This window comes from Cryptomeria japonica, chromosome 2 (assembly GCF_030272615.1).
Source record: "Cryptomeria japonica chromosome 2, Sugi_1.0, whole genome shotgun sequence".
Classification (NCBI taxonomy): domain Eukaryota; kingdom Viridiplantae; phylum Streptophyta; class Pinopsida; order Cupressales; family Cupressaceae; genus Cryptomeria; species Cryptomeria japonica.
This window is the reverse complement of record NC_081406.1, coordinates 185988161-186007705: the sequence shown is the minus strand read 5'-3', so window position 1 is coordinate 186007705 and position 19545 is coordinate 185988161. Positions and strand designations below refer to the sequence as shown.

The following is a 19545-nucleotide window of genomic DNA, read 5'->3' as shown; positions in this document are numbered from 1 at the left end:
CCCCTCCTGATCGTAATTAGATGCATTGAATTGCATCAATCCGGTGGACTTCACAGTCTTATCTTCTTGTCTGGATTGATGAGTTTATGCTGCTCCCTAGGTGGAGTAGTTGATCTATCATTGGATTGGTTATATATGTTTTAGGGGGAGAAAATCATGATTTGTTTGAAGGGAGAGTTTGGTTTTCTGTTTTGAGCATCTTTGACATTGTTGTCAAAGGGGGAGAGAAGCATATGAAAAACTATTTTATCTGCTTAATCCCACCATGGTCTTTCCCTTAATTGGGTTTCCATGTAAAAATCTTGGTGTTATGGTGTTCTAGATCTTTGCTTTGTGTTTCTGCACTTTACTTTTCTTCATTTGCATTAAGTGGTTGAAAGAACATGTTAATAAAGTTAAAAATTGTAGAACACGGATTCACCCCCCCCCCCCCGTCCTTCTCAATATTCCTTGATTCAAAAAATTCCTTTGTGGAAGCATTTTTCTCATAGACACACAACCACAGTCTTGGTGCAAACTAGCTCAGATTCGGTGATTTGTTTACACACTTAGGAATTTTTTCTCTAATACGACTTGATGAAGGGTATTCCTCTTACAAACCCAAATGCACACCAACAACTGAGAAATAATTTAAAAATGCAAAAATAAAACACTTTATTTCTATTATCCTAATGAAATGAAACTACAACACTAAGAGAATAACATGGTACAACCACATAGGCTTTCCCATTACAATAATTTATAAATTAGAGACATAGGCTTTTACACTACTAAAATTGTCCTTTGAAACCCACATTTTTCTTTTTTTATCTAGAATGTTTAACCACCCTAGAATATTCTAGAAAGTGTAACTCTTATTTGGGCTCCATGAGTACCATCGTCTATTTTCCTACTCAAGAATATATTTTGAAATTTTGAAGGGTATATTTCTGTTTTTGACCACTTTTCAAGCCCATCAGGATCCTTTAAGTGCCTCAAATTTAGTTTTGAATATTTAAAAAAGATTTTGAAAAATAAAATTATTAATATCTCTCAAATGAAAAATGACATTGAAATGCTTTCTTCACCATTGGATTCATTTCACCATTCTATAGGTTTGTGTAAGTTTCTGTGTCCATACATGCACAAATGCCAACTTACTAAGAGTAGTAACCCTACCATTTTAGTCCTTATTGAAAAAGAAACAATATTTTTGGGTGATGCAAGATTACTCTTACACCTTATATGCTCTTGCATCGAAACTATTGAAGTTGATTAAATCACAATGCTCTTATAATTAAATAATAATACATCTCATATATACGAATGCTCGTTTATAATTCAATGAAATTAAATGATAATATAGCTATAAATTGTTACATAATTATGTAGCCATGATTAGCATACAATTGGGTTATAGGATCCTTATATATAATTATAGTTCTCTAACTAGATGGTTTGAAACCATATTTTGTTAATTATGATTGGCCTTCCAAAATTCTATTTTGAATGAGTTAGCTACTACAACAATTCCAAGTAAATTATAGAATTACCATTTTCAATTGGGCTCACTATGAATTTTATACATAATCAAACCATTATCTATGGTGTATATGAATGATATATTTGCTAGATCATTCTCAATTTGGAGAGACTCCAATGTTTCAACAACATCCTTCATAATTGGCCTAGATTTAGGTTTTTGGCTAAGACATTGATATGCCAAGTCTGCAACTTTCTGAGCTTCCTTTGTAGAATATTCTTTCTCCATTCTAGGATCAATTATTTGTAACAACTTCCTTTTATTTTTAAGAAGTGGACGAGCCCACTCAACCAAGTTGTATTCTTTGCCAGGCCTTGTCTCATCAATAGATTGCCTACCAGTAAGCATTTCCAGTAATACAACACCAAAGCTATACACATCACTTTTAACTGTTGCATGACCTATTTACAAACAAGTGAAGATATTAGTAGCTAATAGAATATAAGTCATTAAAAAAATTGTAAAAAAGGTATTATGGTATTAGAAACTAAAATAAAAGATTATTCTTAATCCACACTCAATTCAATAGTCAATAATAATATTTAACTAATAAAAATAGAAAAACTATTTAACACTTTTTGATAGGGATAGAAGTTTAAAATTACTATTGACTATTTTACCATTGAAATACACGATATTTAAAGTGACAGTAAATAAAATAACTTTCAAATTCTAATTGTCATGATGTAAAATAGAAACATAATGATGATATAATGCGGAGTTTCAATCTAAATAATTACCATCCTACAACCGTACCAGTCATGACATACACCGGATCTGCATAACCATATGTACCCATGGCATGACTCGAAACATGAGTCTGATCGACCTTAGACACACATTTTGCAAGTCCAAAGTCTGAAAGTTTTGCCATATAATCCTTTATGAAAACCATGGAAAAATAATTGGGAGATTTCATCAGCATATAGTCCAAGTCGGTGAATAAGATGATTTGAATTCATAAAATTTGTTTCAGAGATATTTTTCAAATAAGCCTCTATATAACATTAAAAATAGTGACTAAACAAAATATAATTCATCTTTCAAGTTAAAATGTGTTTAGAAATACTAACCTGATCCAGCAGAATATTTGATGTTTTAAAATCACAATAAATAATTGGCTTGTCAGCACAATGAAGAAATGCTAACCCTTTGGCAGCACCAAGCAAAATCTGCATTCTTTTTTGCCAGGAAAGTGGTATATACATCTCTGTAAGAATCACCAAATAAGATTGTAAGACCAGCAAATGAAATCAAATCTACCCATCATCCACAAATTACCATCTAAAACCATACCCAAGTATTTTTTTCAAATGTGTCCATCCATACGTAGTGATAATTCTATCTATACTAGCAAAATTAGAATTGATGAACATCCACATTGGAGGACTGTGATTGAAAATTGTTTTAGATGGAAGGAAGTTACAAAAGAAGAAACAAGAAAGAAAAACTTACTTCGAAATAGATGGTTTTCAACACTTCCTTTAGCCATAAACTCATAAACCAGTAGTCTGTGTTTACCTTCACAGCAATACCCAATAAGTTTCACCAAATGTGGATGACTCAACTGCCCCAGAATAGTTACTTCTGCCTGCACCCAACCAAATATGGTTAAACTCTGCAATTGAATTATAGTCAAGTTCCCAAAGCTAGTCTGATAAAAAATGGTTATAAGTTTACCAGCCATTCTTTGTGGCCCTGATGACCTTCTAGGTCAAGGACCTTGACAGCAACAGGTTGGGCTTTAAGCCCTGCTTTCATGTCCTCATCAATGAATCCTTTGTAAACTTTGCCAAAACCTCCTTTCCCCAATAGCAAATCCAATCTGAAGTTCTTTGTAATTATTTTAAGCTCATTGAATGTGAAAGCATATGCATTGGAAACAAAATCGTTTCTCAAGACTTCATCCTCGTCTCTGACTGATGGGGGATTATTGTCATCTATTGTAGCTTGCTTATCAGTTGGAACTGATAACAAAAAAAAATGAACATTAAAAAGTTTTATTCGAATCAATACATAGATTGAAAGACATGATACAAATCAAAATTTACATTGAAAAAATTTGAAATAATCGACATTCACATATCTCAAGCTCATGTTTGGATGATGTGGGATTACTGTCATCTATTGTAGCTTATTTATCAATTGGAATTCATATCCGAATACAAAAACACAAAAAATACACATTAAAAAGTGTTGTTCAAATCAATACACAGATTTCCTCTTCATCTTTCATTTCTGCTTCTGTGATCTACATATCATTTGTAATTCATACAGATTTGTAGTAATGAAAATGCAGATGATTTAATTCAGTTTTGATTTTCTTCTCTATTTTACTTGCAAGTTTTGCTTCTTTCTTTTTTGCTAGATCTATTTTATTACAAAACCCACATTGCAAAAAGATGAAATAATCAGCATCCATATAAGCATCCATATATTACATTTCTTACGACTTTAAACTCATGCTTGATTGATGTGGGATTACTGCTATCTATTGTAGCTTGCTTGTGATTGGAACTGATAACCAAATACAAAAACACAAAAAATACATATTGAATGCTTTGTTTGAATCAATATACACATGATATTGATAAAAATTCACATTGGAAAAACATGAAATAATCAACATTCATATAAAATTATCATTTATCATGACTTCAACCTCATATTTGACTGAAAGAATATTATTGCTGTTTATTGTAGCTTGCTTATCAATTGAAACTGATAATAAAAAATTGAACATTAAAAAGCATTACTCAATCAATACAAAGATTGAAAGACTTATATAGATCAAAACCCAAACTGAAAAAACATGAAATATCAACACCTAAAACATAAACAACATTGGGAAAACAATCAAAACACTCACATGTTTTATTAAAATAATCATTATATATATATCATTTGTAGATGATTTAATTCAGTTTTGATTTTCTTCTCTATTTTACTTGCAAGTTTTGCTTCTTTCTTTTCTGCTAGATCTATTTTATTTTGCAGCAATTGCTGCAAAATTCTACAAAACTCACATTGAAAAACATAAAATAATCAACATCCATATATTACATTTCTTACGACTTTAAACTCATGCTTGATCAATGGGAAATTACTGCTATCTATTGTAGCTTGCTTGTCGATTGAAACTGATAACCAAACACAAAAAAAACAAAAATTACACATTGAATGCTTTGTTTGAATCAATATACACATGATATTGATTAAAATTCACATTGGAAAAACATAAAATAATCAACATTCATATAAAATAATCATTTCTCATGACTTCAACCTCATATTTGACTGATAGAATATTATTGCTGTTTATTGTAGCTTGCTCCAAAAATTGAACATCAAAAAGCATTACTCAATCAATACAAAGATTGAAAGACTTGATATAGATCAAAACCCAAACTGAAAAAACATGAAATATCAACACCTAAAACATAAACAACACTGGGAAAACAATCAAAACACTCACATATTCTATTAACATTGTTGAAAGAGAATTCTTGATCTCCTGTCCAGCAAGTTCTAACAAAACTTTCTAAAAATTGCATTGCTTCAAAGCATAAACGGAAATAGTTTTACAACAATCTCTGCAGAAAAACTGTATCAAAGTAAATAATTGAACATCAATATTCACTTAAATATCACTCTTCCATTGCATCTGCCCCAATGAAAAGTATGAGAAATAATTATCCTGCTTTTATTGACTCAAATCTCTCTGTGACCATGAATCTAAATTGATTTGGACTGGTCCTTCTGTAGCTGCCGACAAAATTGAATTGAAACAGTCACGAGCACCTGCATTTAATCATCAGAAATTTCCTGCGGGGGGCCCATCTTGTTTCCCGCATACTAAGGAAATTAAGATCCATTGTATTATCATTCACAAATTGTTCTTAAGGTTTATCAGTACAATTTGGTCTCTTAAAAGATGATCAAATCGAAATACATCATATTTCTTACGTTTGAGTAAGGAAATCCACGTTTGAATGGGAATAGAAAAGTGTAGAACATTCCATTAATCTTGCTATGATTGCGCGGATGCTTCCTCATATAGACTTTGAATAGACTTCATGCAGGAAAAGAAAACAGGTCTTTGGTATACCGTAATGATTCACTATAATAGTAAACAGGTTAATTTAGTGATTATTTCTAGATATTTTTTTCATATTGAGTTTTGATTAATCTTTTTTTTTAGATGATCATTTATAAAATTAAGTTACGTACATGTACAAAGGAAATGTGGGTGGGAAAAATTCACATCCCTAAAGTCTATAGGAGCTAAAATCTTGATCATAAGAACATAAACAAAGATGTTAGATAGAGAATGCTTATTTTTGTTGGGTTTTATCTTTTTTATTTATTTTATAGAAAAATAAAAAAATAAATGATTAGAAATTCAAATTTAGTTTATTGATAGTTGTTATTTTATTATGTTTTAAACAAAAATTAAGAAATATTAATAATAGATACAATGATCTATTAAATTACAAGATACACCCTCAACTTGATACTCTTGTCTATGCAGCCACCAGACTACACATTTGATTGTATTTATTAATGAAGAGAAAATAAAAAAGTTGTTGTTGTGTCTCATGCATGATTGTGCTTAGTTTATGGCCATTTGTAGAAGCTTTGCACAATCCTCTACTCACTAACCATTATTTCAACCTAAAATGTGAGGACTATGACAAATAGTGCCATAGACTTCCTAGACTATCATGCCTAGTGCCATGGTCCAACCATTTTGATTCCAAAATTGAAATCATAACGGTCAAAATTTTGATTAATGGAAAAGTGCTATTTGATGCCAACCTTCTTCAAAATTTAAATCCAAAAAGGTGTAAGTTGTGTATAAATACAACTCCCTTCCTCATTTGACCATGGCCTTTACACATTAAGCATTCAATCAAGCATCTTTAAAGGCAATTGAGGAGAAATCTACATACAAGTATTCTAGCATTCAAGATCAACAATCATGGTCAAGTTATGTACATTCAATCTTTGTGTGAGGCTTCAAGGAAAGGAGTTTCACAACAGAGGTCACATACATACATACATTATGTATTAAAGAGGGGGGGAGAGAGGTTAGAGAGAGACAAAGTAATTAGCAGGAAAACGAGAATGAGAGAGTTGGGGGTAATTAGGGGCTAGGAGGAGAGGGGGGGAGGGGCAAGTATCAAGAAAGGGAGAGAGGGAGAGATGGGAAAAAAGGTGAAGAGAGAGAGAGAGAGAGAGAGAGAGAGAGAGAGAGAGAGAGAGAGAGAGAGAGAGAGAGGGTAATAAGGGGGGATATTGGGGAGAGGGGGAGGGGGGGGGAGAGAGTTGAGTATAGACATGGGGGAGGGGAGATTGGGGAGAGGAAAGTATCAACAAAGGGGGAGGGGGGGAGAGAGAGAGAGAGAGAGAGAGATGAGTATAGACATGTGTAAGGTGGGTGGGGTAGCATGAGAGACAAATTTGAATAAGTTACCAACATTATTTCAAAAATATGTAAAAATATAATTTGTAGAAAATTGAATGTAGTTTCTAAGCTACTAGTTGTTATCTAAAAAAATAAAATCTATTAGACAAATATTTTAAAATTTCAAGTGAGTAGTACTAAAATTTCAGAAAGAAGATAAGAAGCAGGTGTCTGTCTGACCACCCTAACCACAACTAAATCATAGTATTTTTTATAAGATTTTACATATAAGTAGAAGACTCATGTGTCTAGATGTGACACATATTTTTCGTATTTTTATAAAATAAATAATTAATTATGATTTTTAACTACAACATTTTTAAAATAAAAAAAACTTGTATGTTTGATCACCATAGCTTGGTCAAAAATTTATGAAATTCATTTTATTTTTGTTTTAATCCTTTAGTATACAAAGCATAGAATGTGACGCATGTTTCAGATTCAAAAAATGTGATACCGTTTGAAAGTTATAGATATTTTTCAGTTACCCTATCAATCAAGACTTTAGTCAGGATATCGCCACTTTTTGGCCCCTCATGATCCTGCACATGCATATTAATATCATTAATTATATCATATTATATGTATTAATAATATATAAAAATAAAATATTTATAATGTATATTTGTTGGAGACCTAAATAATGCTATATTATGTTATCATTGATGTCAAACTTGTTTGGTGTTTGGCCATAATTAGTTGATGTATTTGATCAGTTTCACTAATGATGAATTTGGTCTACATGTATGGTGGTTGTCTAGCTTCAGATCCAGTCGATGAGTTGATGATTAGTTGATGTGTATAAATCTAGTTCTTCAGTTGTTGATCATTTGTTTGGTGCTCATTTATTGATCAATCATGCAAACTGTATGGCTCAAAAATATAATTGCAATTGTTGTTAATTATGGATTTAGATGTTGATGCTTTGTTTGATGGTGGTTCTTGTAAAGAGTGAATAACTAGGGTTCCCACCATAAGATGTAATAAAACCACTAATTTTTACTTAGGGACCTTCATATTAAAAGGAGGGATTGAATCTAATAGATTTAGTCACAAACCAACAAGGATGAGATTGGAAATATTGATTGGATTCAAGGTATAAATTTGTTCTCCCTCTTTTGTGAGTTATATTGCTGAAATTAGGTTAAAGTGTTTAAAAATGAAGGTAAAAACATGGAAACAACAAGCTATTATCATTGGATTGAGGTATGCACCTGGATCTAAGAAATATAAGCATATTCGGACCTGATCCCCAAAAAGCTCCAAAAATGTTGGGACCATAGTGAAATTTGCCCTGGTCCTTCGAACTTCTCGCACACCAAAGAAGGTTGATTCGTCTCTACAAATAATGTTGATTCTAAAGATCACAACTTCATACTTGTTTCCTACACATAGAAAGAAAGGGAAATAGGTTGGGAATAGGGGTTTGCCTAAGTCAAACCTCAATTTGGAATTAACCTTTATTGAAATATTGCAAATAATGAAATAAAATGATGGAAGGATATACCTCAGATCTGCAATAACTGATAATGATGTTTTTCTTCTTGAATGTAATCACATATGTTGTATGAAATGGCATGAACATGATAGAACCTTAATAAGTCACACATGATTTCATATGAATGATGTAATGTTGCTCCACAATTTATGAATGAGGAATATGCGCCTTTGAAGATCTCTAGAAATGTTTGATGATAAATGCTTCAATGTTTGATTGATAGATTGCTTGAATAAGTGCCTTATGATTCTCCTATTATCTTACTGTATATCAAAATGAATGGGGAAAGCCTCCTTATATACTTTCCTATCGAAAAACATGCTAATTTTGTAACATAGACCAACACAGGGCTAGGTTGCCTACTCAAATTTGGAAAGTCTCAAGGGGTTCAAAGGGGGGCCCAAATAGGAGGACCAAGGCATGGTGCCCTAGTGCCAATGAGGATCAAGCCACCATGCCCTAATCCTACCCCATTTTAGGGTCGAAACAAATGGGCTATGTGGTGTTTGAAGTGAAAATAAGATCATATTTGCATGAGGTAAGTATACTTAGGATTTAAATTAAGCATTGGGGTGCAAGCACTAAGGTGAGGGCTCCAAATATGGACTATGTTAGGATTCCCAAAGATACTGAGAGGGGGGGTGAATCAGTATTTGACTGCTAGGTATATTTTCTTAACTTATAACATAAAAAACATATTAAGATTGTGTACCGGTAAACCAAAAATAATGCAGCAAATAAGAATAACAACCACAACATGAAAAGCACATCATAACACAATGTTTTAACGAGGAAAATCGGTGTAGGAAAAACCTCGGTGGGATTTGTGACCCACAATATTCACTTACTGGCCAATAAGAGAATATTACTGCTACAATAGGGGCCTGCACATGTAGGAAGGCCAAGTGCCTAGAGCTCACTTCTCAATTACAAAAGACATCACATTGACTTACAAAATTGGATTATACAAAATCCAAAGTCTTGTACTGCTTCAGATTAGCATCTGCTATGCCAGATTTAGTATCGATTTAAGCTCTACTACATACATAAACCCTTAACCACTATTTCACATATTAGGTCTGCTACCTTCTATTCATATTTCGCATCCTATCATATCTCAAATGATCTACAATGATCTCATACATATATGAGTCATATTACAATCCGCCATGTCGGCTTACAAAATATTTTACAATTAATTACAAAATACATTAATACAAAATTGATGTCGATCAGGGTGTCGGTAATCTTCCTTTTTGGTGCTGGTGTTCTGTATGCCGGTGTAGAGTCTGTCGGTGTCGGTGCTTGTGTCTATCTATCGGTATCACATGATTGTAAGGTTTCCATCAATGACAATACCTTCAATCACCTACAATATCTCATTAGTGTGTGCATTTGCCAACAATCTCCCCCTTTGGCATTGATGGCAACACTCATGAGAAAAATTCAAGAATGTATCAAAAATTGAAGTCCAACAATTTTGCCAAAAACTATACCAGATGTGTGCTCCCCCTGAGAAGATGATCTCTATTTTTTTATTTTTCTCATCTCTACTACTCCCCCTTTGACATCAATGACAAAGGTTGTCATTCGCTGGCAGTGGAGTCCTGCCTAGATTCTTGTAACCGGTGGGTTACAATTTGAAAAATATCTGTCAAAACCAAATTTAAACCATTACTGAATGATTTGTTGTCTTTTAGTGCCTCTTGAGTTCTCTGCACTATACCAGTGAGTATGTGTATTTTCTCTTCTGGTGTCTTAAGTCCGGAAACCAGAGCCTCAAAAATTTCTTTTCTCAAAGAAATGAGGTAATTTAGTTTTGGACCAAGTCTACATTTTAAGTCCTTTGCTTTATCCTTTATTCTTTCTTTGTCCTTCTCTAGCTGCTTGATTTTCTCTTCTTGCTCTACAATCTTCTTCTCTATCTCCAAAAATGAATCCAATTTGCCTATCAGATTGTCAGCAATATTATTAATCTTATCTTGTGCTTTGCTGATTTCCTTGTCTAGATCTTCTGTTAAAATATTTATTTTGCAAGAATCTCTATACAGTTTCTTGAAGTCAAGAATTATCTCTCCAAGTTCCAGTAATAATGTTCCCATTTTCTCCTTATTCTTCTTCACAATTTCCTCAAAGATTTTCTCTTTTTCTTTAATCATTCTTTCCTTGAATGTGTCCTCATTTATTTTATCAATAGTCAATATATTACCGGTGATGAACTTAGACAATGTGTCTAGTTGACCTAAAGAATATTTGTTATCTACAATACACTTTGGTGCTATCAGTTTAAGAATGGGAATTGTGTCATCAATAGCCTTATAGGCTTGTGCATTGCACTCTGTGATCTTCTTTATTGAATCCAATAAGCCTCTGTTACATTCGTAGGTCTGAATTCTACCATAGAAGTACCAGATGTTTGTCCAACTGTCTTCACAATAGCCATACTACCGGTTGTAGTAATCACTTTACTTGGTTCGACCTCTGGTAGGCCAGCCTGAGTTTTCATTTCTACAAACAAAGGTTTGGGATTTTCAGTTTTGGCTGGTGGCACTGTCTCTGTCTGAACCCGTGTTTCAACCTGTACCTATTTTGATTTTTCCATCTGTATCTCAGAAGGTTTCTCTGAGCTCTCAAAAACTAGTTTCTCAATCTATGTCTCTGTATGCACTTCTAGTTTCTCTGTTTGTACCTCTGCACTATCCATTTCTGGTTCTCCTGACTTTTTATCAGTTGTATCTACCGGTTTCTCTAATGGTTTATGATATAGAGATTGCTAGGTAAGTGATCAAAAAGGCCAATTTGAGTCAAAAGGCCATAGAAGGAAACAAGAGGTATTGTTTGTATCTGCTCTTGATGTTTGCAATAACAAGTTTAGTTACACTTGATAGGTCTCTCAACAAGTCCTCACTAACAACCTCCCTTTTTGGTGATGGCTCACACCCATGCTCAAATCTACTCAAATTGCTCACTCCACCCATCTACACATTCTCAATCTCTATTCTTTGGGCATTCAACCCTCTATTTTAGAGTGCATAAGGAGTCTTCTACATGGACATGTAGGGGCAGCAAGGTTTTATTCAAGTTTTGATGCTCACAATTTAGTTTAAGGCCCATAGCCTTGGCATACTCAACTCACCAACCAAGGGTCAAAACCTCAAAAGGGGCTACACACTATACAAGGACCTATATGCCATCAGTTTCACTATTCTAGGTTGTTCTCACAAAGTTCCAAGGGTCCCCAAGTTCTCCTTGCAATCAGGTTCATGAAATTTGTGTGTTATGCAATCAAAGGGCTACTAGCCCGTGGAGGGGTAATTGCCACTTTTTTTGCTTGTCCTACTCAACGATGGTTAAAACCTTCCAAAAACTTGGTTTGGATAGTGGTTTGGAGGTATTTTCTAACATATTTTCATGGTTTGGGCCTCTGTTAGTGCAAAAAAAGGATTGTCCAATATTTGTGGCATAATTGTAGGATTTTGGAGGGTTTTGAAGTGTAACCACTGGGTTTGCATTCTTGTGCACCTCTTCAAGTTCCTAGGTATTCATAAGACCTATGACATGTCTTCAATAGATGTCCCTTGCCTCTGCCATACAAGCATTATGCCAAACACTTGGCAAGCAATTGAAAAAAAAAATAGTAAAATTGCCACTGTCACTGTCAAACACTGCCCTTTTACCAATCAGTAGTGTTTACACCTTTGGACTTGCATGATGAAGAGTTTGAATTGGAAAATACTCAATGAGGTCTACAAGATACTAAAGAAGTTTCCTATTACATATCCTTCTCAGTTACAAGGCTTGGATTATGCTTTGAAGCATTCCATGAGCAAATTGACAACACAATTCATAAAAATAGTGAACTCACTGTTTCGTTTACAAAATGAGAATGTGTGATAAGAAAAAGCTATTCCAATAAAATAAGATAATTCTCAACACACTTGGCCACATGGGCAGACCTCTACATCATGCATTTATTCACTCCAAATTCCTTTTGGTGCAAATCTTGAGTTTTGATCATGTTACCAGCCAAGTAATCAACACTTGCCTAGTATTCTCTCAAGTCCTTCTTCCAACTACACTATTGGCACAAAATAGAGCATATGTATAGTATATACATGAATGCCAACTTGACTAAATCCATTATGTGGGATTCCAGACCTGGATCAGTCAAGTGGTGGCATTTTGGAACTTCAAACCTTTGATAGGGTAGCGAGCACACAAATTGAAAATAATTTTGTACAATTAAATATCCAAAAGAAACCCAATACAACAATAAACTAGAGATAATTATACAACTATTATGCACACTTTCCAAAGGTACAGTACGAACTATGGAGCTACAGTACAAACTGTTCCACAAAGGAAGGAAAAACCAGTCATAAAAGCCAAAATTTCATGATTTTATTAAGAAGCTCTTGCTCATACAATCACCAAACTTTCTCAAGGAAAAGGGAGGACTTTTTATATCATTTCTAATTAGTTACCAAGCCTTTTATGGACATAAGGCTTCCATAACTACATTTTGCAAGGAAAACCCAAAAATGACAACTTTGACAACTTTTCAAGCCAAATGACAACATTTCTTGCTCCAAAAGACATTTTTGACACTCTAACCTTACCAACTTGTCTAAAAAACTTAGACATGCTTAAAAACACTTAAAAAACATGTTTCAATGCTTTTGAAGGCATTAGAAGACATTTTTGGCAATTTTGCACATTTATGCCAAAAATCGTCAACTGAAAGCGTGAAAGGCAAAACTTGATCTCTTAAGCCCAAAATGAGATCAAAATCACAAAACAAGACACATAAAAACTTAAAACAACATTATCAACTTGGAACAAGACATTACAAACATGGAATCATAAAATACTCAAAAAGGAGAGTTTGACTCCACTAGGTGATCCTGTACCATACTCCCCCAAAAACAAAGAAGTCATGTGACTCCTTGAGGCAGCAAAGAAGAAAAGATGCCAAACTTCTGAAAGTCAGTTTCAGGTATCCATGTGGCCTCTAAGATAGGCTTATCCTTCCATTTTATTAGATGCTCCATGTAGGTGTGATTCCTTGTCTTTTTGAGAATCCTGGAGTCTAGAACCTATTCTGCTTGGGGAAAAGAAAGAGAAGGGAGAGATAGATCAGAAAGGGATTGTGAAACATATTAAACTCTTTGAATCTCCTCATGTGGCTTCCCTTTGAAAGCAATCAAATCTACAACATTAAAAATCAGGGACAAAGAAACATTAGTAGGCAAATCAACTTTGTAAGCATTAGACCCATACTTAGCCAAGATTTTGCAAGGGCCTATTCTCCTCATCTGAAGTTTACTTGGAACTCCCTTTTGTATCCTTGCTTTGTTCAAATGAACCATCACATAATCACCTATGGAGAACTGAACATCTCTCTTTGTAGCATCCAGTCTTGCCTTGACTTTTTGGGAGGTATCTTGGAGAGCTTGTCTCACTTGCTCATGAACCTCCTTCATGGATTGTGCCATGTAATCTATTGTTCTACTCTTACGCTACAAATTAGTGATATCTCTCAACTCCATTATACCCCTTGGATGCATACCATAAACAACTTCAAAAGGGCTTTTACCTATAGATCGGTTGATAGTATAATTGTAGGCATATTCTGCTTGATGAATGAGTTGATCCCAACTCTGCCCATATTCCTTTGTCAAACACCTAAGCATGTTGCCAAGAGACCTATTCACAACTTCAGTTTGGCCATCAGTTTGTGGATGATAAGCTGAACCAAAAGAGAGATTAGTACCCAATCTCTTCCATAATGTTTTCCAGAAATGAACAAGAAACTTAACCTCCCTATCTGAAACAATGCTAGTAGGAAAACCATGTATTCTAACAACTTCTTTGAAAAACAAATAAGCAATATGACTTGCATCATGTGTTGTCTTGGAAGGAATAAAATGAGCCCTTTTGCTAAATCTGTCAACTACTACAAAGATGCTATCAAATCTTGCTTGAGTTCGAGGTAATCCTACCACAAAATCCATACTAATGCAATCCCAAGGCCTATGTGGAATGGGAAGAGGTTGATATAAACCAGCATTAGAGGAATTACCTTTTTCTTTCTGACATACCTGCAATGCTCAACATACCTCCTGATGTCTCTCTACATCTTAGGCCAATAATAGAACCTTTGAACCAACTCTAAGGTCTTGTTGAGACTGAAATGTCCACTTAAGCACCCATTATGCTTCTCTTGAATGAGGTTCTCTCTCATAGAACCTTTTGGAACACACAACTGTCCACCCCTGAGTAACAAACCATCCTGCAAAGTGAAATCAGCATATGCACCATGGAAATTATTCTCAAAATCTTGACAAACTTTATAAGCTTCAGCAAAATGATCATCAGTAGGATATATGTCTTTGAAACTATCAATACCAATTCTCTAAACTTGAATCTCATGAATAGTTAATAACCTTCTACTCAAAGCATCTTCTACTTTATTCAACTGACCCTTATTATGCTTAAGAGTAAAAGTGTAAGCTTGCAAGTATTCTACCCTTTTTACATGCCTATGATTTAGTTTATCCTGTGAGTTCAAGAAACTTAGTGCCTGATTATCAGTGTATACAACAAACTCTTTAGGAAGAAGATAGTGTCTCCATTTCCTAAGTGCTTGTACTAATGCATAAAGTTATAAATCATAGGAAGAGTACTTTTTCTTGGCATCATTCAACTTCTCACCAAAGAATGCAACTAGTTTATTTTCTTGACTTAAAACAACTCCTACAACAATATTACTAGCATTGCATTCAATAGTAAAAAGCTTATCAAAACTAGGTAAAATGAGCACTAGTTGAGTAGCTACTTTAGTTTTCAATAATTCAAACCCCTTATTGGCTGCACTTGTCCACTAAAATTTTACCTTTACACCCCCTTTGATGGTGTCTAACATTGGAGCAAAAATCTCACTGAATCCCCTAATGAATTTTCTATAAAACTGTGCCAAACCATGGAAGCTTCTAACATCACTGGTTGTCCTAGGAGTTGGCCAACTGGTTATTGCTGCAACTTTAGATTGATCCATTTTTAGATTGCCTCCTGATACAACAAAACCAAGATAGACCAATTCTTGCTTCAAGAAATCACATTTTTCTAGATTAATGGTTAGCTGTTCATCAGATAACTATCTCAAAACAATAACTAAATGCTTCAAATGCTCTTCCTTAGTCTTATTGAAAATAAGAATATTATCTAAATACACAACAAAAAACTTGCCAATGAAATCATGTAAAACTTCATTCATGACTCTCATGAATGTACTGGGAGCATTAGAGAGTCCAAAAGGCATGACAAGCCACTCATAGAGACCCTCATTTATTTTGAAAGTTGTCCTCCATTCATCCCCCTCTTTGATTCTTATCTGATGGTAACCACTCTTCAAGTCAATCTTACTGAAATACTATGCACCCCCCAAACAATCCATCAAATCCTCTATCTTGGGTATGGGAAATCTGTATCTGATGGTGATTTTGTTTATGGCTCTAGAATCTATACAAAGTCTCCATGTTCCACCCTTCTTAGGTGCTAACGCTATAGGTACTGCACAAGGACTAATGCTTTTCCTAATCAGTCCCTGGTCTAAGAGTTCTTGTATTTGTCTTGCTACGTCTTCATTTTGTTCAGGGGTCATCTTATAGGCTACCTTATTTGGTAAAGAGGCTCTAGGTATGAAAATCAATTTGATGGCTAATGGCTTTGGGAGGTGGTAAAGCTGCAGGTGTACCATCACTGATTATTGCTTTGAAGTTATCAAGGATTTTCTGCACCTCATATGGTATCTCAACTTTCTTTTCTACCTTTTTTCCCTTGGGTTTCACTATGAGTGCAAATCCCACTCCTTCACCTTCTTCTAGTGTTTTTATGAACTCTTTCTCATTCACTAACAAGATGTTAGGTGCTTTGTTTCTGCTCTCTCGTTCTTCAATGAGGGATTGAATATGATAGGTTACTCCATCTTTCTAAAATGAGTAGGAGTTTCTTTCCCCATCATGTTGTGCTTTTTGGTCAAACTACCATGGTCTACCCAACAGTAGGTGGCAAGCATCCATAGGAAGGATGTCACATAGGATCCTATCTATATATCCACCTATGTGGAAATCTACCCAGGCTTGCTCATTTACTAACACATGTTGTCCCTTATTCAACGATGTGACTTTATATGGCTCCTTGTGTTGTATCCTAGGTAGTTTTAATTTACTCACCGCTTCCTCTTATATGATGTTATCTGTGGACCTTGAGTCTATGATAACCTTACACACCTTTCCCATGATTTTACACTTAATCCTGAACAATGCTCTTCTCTGTGAGACCTCTATACTATGTGGCTTCTTCATTAACACTCTCTTGATCATTAAACTCTCACCATCTTCTGAAGCTAGGTGGTTCAATGCTAAAGTTTTGGTATTACCTCCATCTTCCTGAACATAGTTTACCCTCTTCTCACCACCATAGGATGAACTAGGCTTCTTTGGGCATCTATAGGTAGGGTGGCCCAACTTTTGGCAGTTATAGCACTTCATGGTTGAGAAGTAGGACCCTCTCCCTAGTCCATTAGATCTACCCCTACTCAGGTTGCTTGATCCCCTACCCCTATAGCTGGGTTTGCTCTGAGAATCCCCACTTTGCTCTAGAAGTTTAGACTCTCTCTAGGATCATTGATCTATGCTCCTTCCCTCAAAACTGCCTCTATGGCCTCTTCCATCTCTTCCCCTACCTATCCCTCTATTATTTTTTTTTTGCTTTCTCCTACCTTTCTCTTCCACTTTAAGTGCCAATTGATAGCACTTTTGTACTATTTGTGGGCATAACAAGCTCATCTCTTCCTGGATGTTCTATCTCAACCCATTCAAGTACCTTGCCACTTTTATACTCTCATCCTCTACTACTCTGGATCTCATACAATTTTTGAAACTCCTCAGTGTAGCTACTGATATCTAGGTCTTTTTGTCTCAAATTTTGTCTTTTCCTGTGAATTTGTATTTCATAGTCTTCTGGAAGGTAGGTTTCTTTTTATTTTGGCTACCATTGTTTTCTAGGTGGCTATTGGTTGCTTACCTCCTTTCACCCTTTCCTCTTGGATGAACACTTACCAAGTTAAGGCCTCCCCTCTCAGCCTTGATTTTGCTACCTTAACCTTTTGTGCTTCAGTTACTCCATCACATTCAAAATGGTTTTCTAGACCTTCAATCCACTCTATAAGAGCATCTGGATTCATCTTCCCACTGAAAAGAGCCACTCCCTCTAAGGTTTTACCACTCGTATCTCTCAAGGCTTTCAAAACTGGTTCTTTCTCAATGACAGGGTCAGACACAAGGACCTCATCCTCTATTGCCATCATTTTACCCTGATCTCCAACCTTATCATGGATTTCTTCAGTTTTGACTTCTACTTCAGCTAGTTTCATTGCTAGTTGATCTAATCTTTCTCTGAGTGCCCCATTTTCCTCTTCTTGGTCCTCAACCTTCTTGGCTAACTCTACATTATGTTGGTATTTTGGTATGGTTTTGTCATTGATGTCAACACCCACTGAAACACTAGCACTTTGGAGATCCAGCAACATTCACTGGGAAGCAAGTAACTATTGCACAGTTACTGGTATATGGTTCACCTGCAGAATATAATATTCACCGGCACTTGGAATGATATGGAAGACACTTGGTAATGTCGAAGACATCATGTGGACACTTTGTTTTGAAGAATTAATCATTGGTATATTCATATTGGCATATTTGCTTTTATTGGCAAATAGGTCCAAGGTTATCTACAGTTACACCAGCAGGCTTATCTTTTTCAGATCAACATGACATGCTATAGAGATGATTTATTATTGTTGTAAATGCATTAAGCGGACATCTTCAATCGGTTATTGCATCGGATATTATATTATTTGTAAAATGTTTTTATTGTAATATCTTGTAGAGCAGACCTACTAAAATTGGTCTTAGGGTATGATATAAATAAAAGATCTTATTTGTAAGATTGAATGTGTGGAATGTGAAGAAGAATTGTGTGAAGGTATATGCAAGATTAAGCAAAGGTATACATGAAGACATCATTTGAAGGTGAAGTTAGGTTTTTGTAGAAGCATATCAACATTACATCGATACTGAATCCAGCATATGAAGATGTTATTTTGTACAGTACATTCTTGTTGGATTTAACCATCCAACTGTAGTCAGTGTGACTCGCATTTTGTAATTGAGTAGTGAGCTCTAGGTTGTTGGCCTTTCTGCATGTGCAGACCCCATTTATGTACACTTACTATCTGCAGTAGTATCATCTAATTGTGGGTAAGGTTTTCCACTGTGGTTTTTCCCCTTATAGGGTTTCCACGTACAAATATTGGTGTTATGTGTTGTGGATGAATTTATGTTTATGTTTCATGCATTAATCATTACTGGTATAGCAATTTACTATTAACACTGTCTACCGGCATACTTAACTGGTTTACCAGTATTAAGCATTAAGTTGGTTAATCAGTTTTTGGTTTGAATTAATTAGACAACTTATTCAGCCCCCGCCCCCCTCTTAGTTGTCTTCGAGACCTAACACATTAGTCACCATGTTTTCCCAAATGTTCCTTTTCTCCTGAATCTTTTGTTGGCTCTAATACCACTATGATAGGGAGATTGCTAGGTAAGTGCTCAAAAAGGCCAATTTGAGTCAAAAGGCCATAGAAGGAAACAAGAGGTATTGTTTGTATCTGCTCTTGATGTTTGCAATAACAAGTTTAGTTACACTTGATAGGTCTCTCAACAAGTCCTCACTAACAACCTCCCTTTTTGGTGATGGCTCACACCCATGCTCAAATCTACTCAAATTGCTCACTCCACCCATCTACACATTCTCAATCTCTATTCTTTGGGCATTCAACCCTCTATTTCAGAGTGCATAAGGAGTTTCCTACATGGACATGTAGGGGCAGCAAGGTTTTATTCAAGTTTTGATTCTCACAATTTAGTTTAAGGCCCATAGCTTTGTCTTACTCAACTCACCAACCAAGGGTCTACACACTATCCAAGGACC

At 35.0% G+C, this 19545-nt stretch overlaps 1 protein-coding gene across 1 annotated transcript; it reads right to left on the bottom strand.

Moving 5' to 3' along the window:
- Positions 1-1537: 1537 nt before the first annotated feature.
- LOC131054000 (probable serine/threonine-protein kinase PBL8) lies at positions 1538-17854 on the bottom strand. Its single transcript, XM_059213709.1, has 6 exons — positions 17773-17854; positions 3203-3489; positions 2978-3113; positions 2596-2732; positions 2279-2402; positions 1538-1923 (listed from the first exon to the last, which is right to left on the bottom strand). Exons 1-6 carry the CDS (start codon positions 17852-17854, stop codon positions 1538-1540), a joined length of 1152 nt encoding a protein of 383 aa, XP_059069692.1.
- Positions 17855-19545: the final 1691 nt, after the last annotated feature.

Coding starts and splice junctions, on each gene's coding strand:
- LOC131054000 (XM_059213709.1), bottom strand. CDS start 17,854: ATGGCAATAGAGGATGAGGTCCTTGTGTCTGACCCTGTCATTGAGAAA. Junction 2,403..2,595: donor CAAATATTCTGCTGGATCAG/GTTAGTATTTCT, acceptor GTTTTCATAAAG/GATTATATGGCAAAACTTTC. Junction 1,924..2,278: donor TCCGGTGTATGTCATGACTG/GTACGGTTGTAG, acceptor GTTTGTAAATAG/GTCATGCAACAGTTAAAAGT.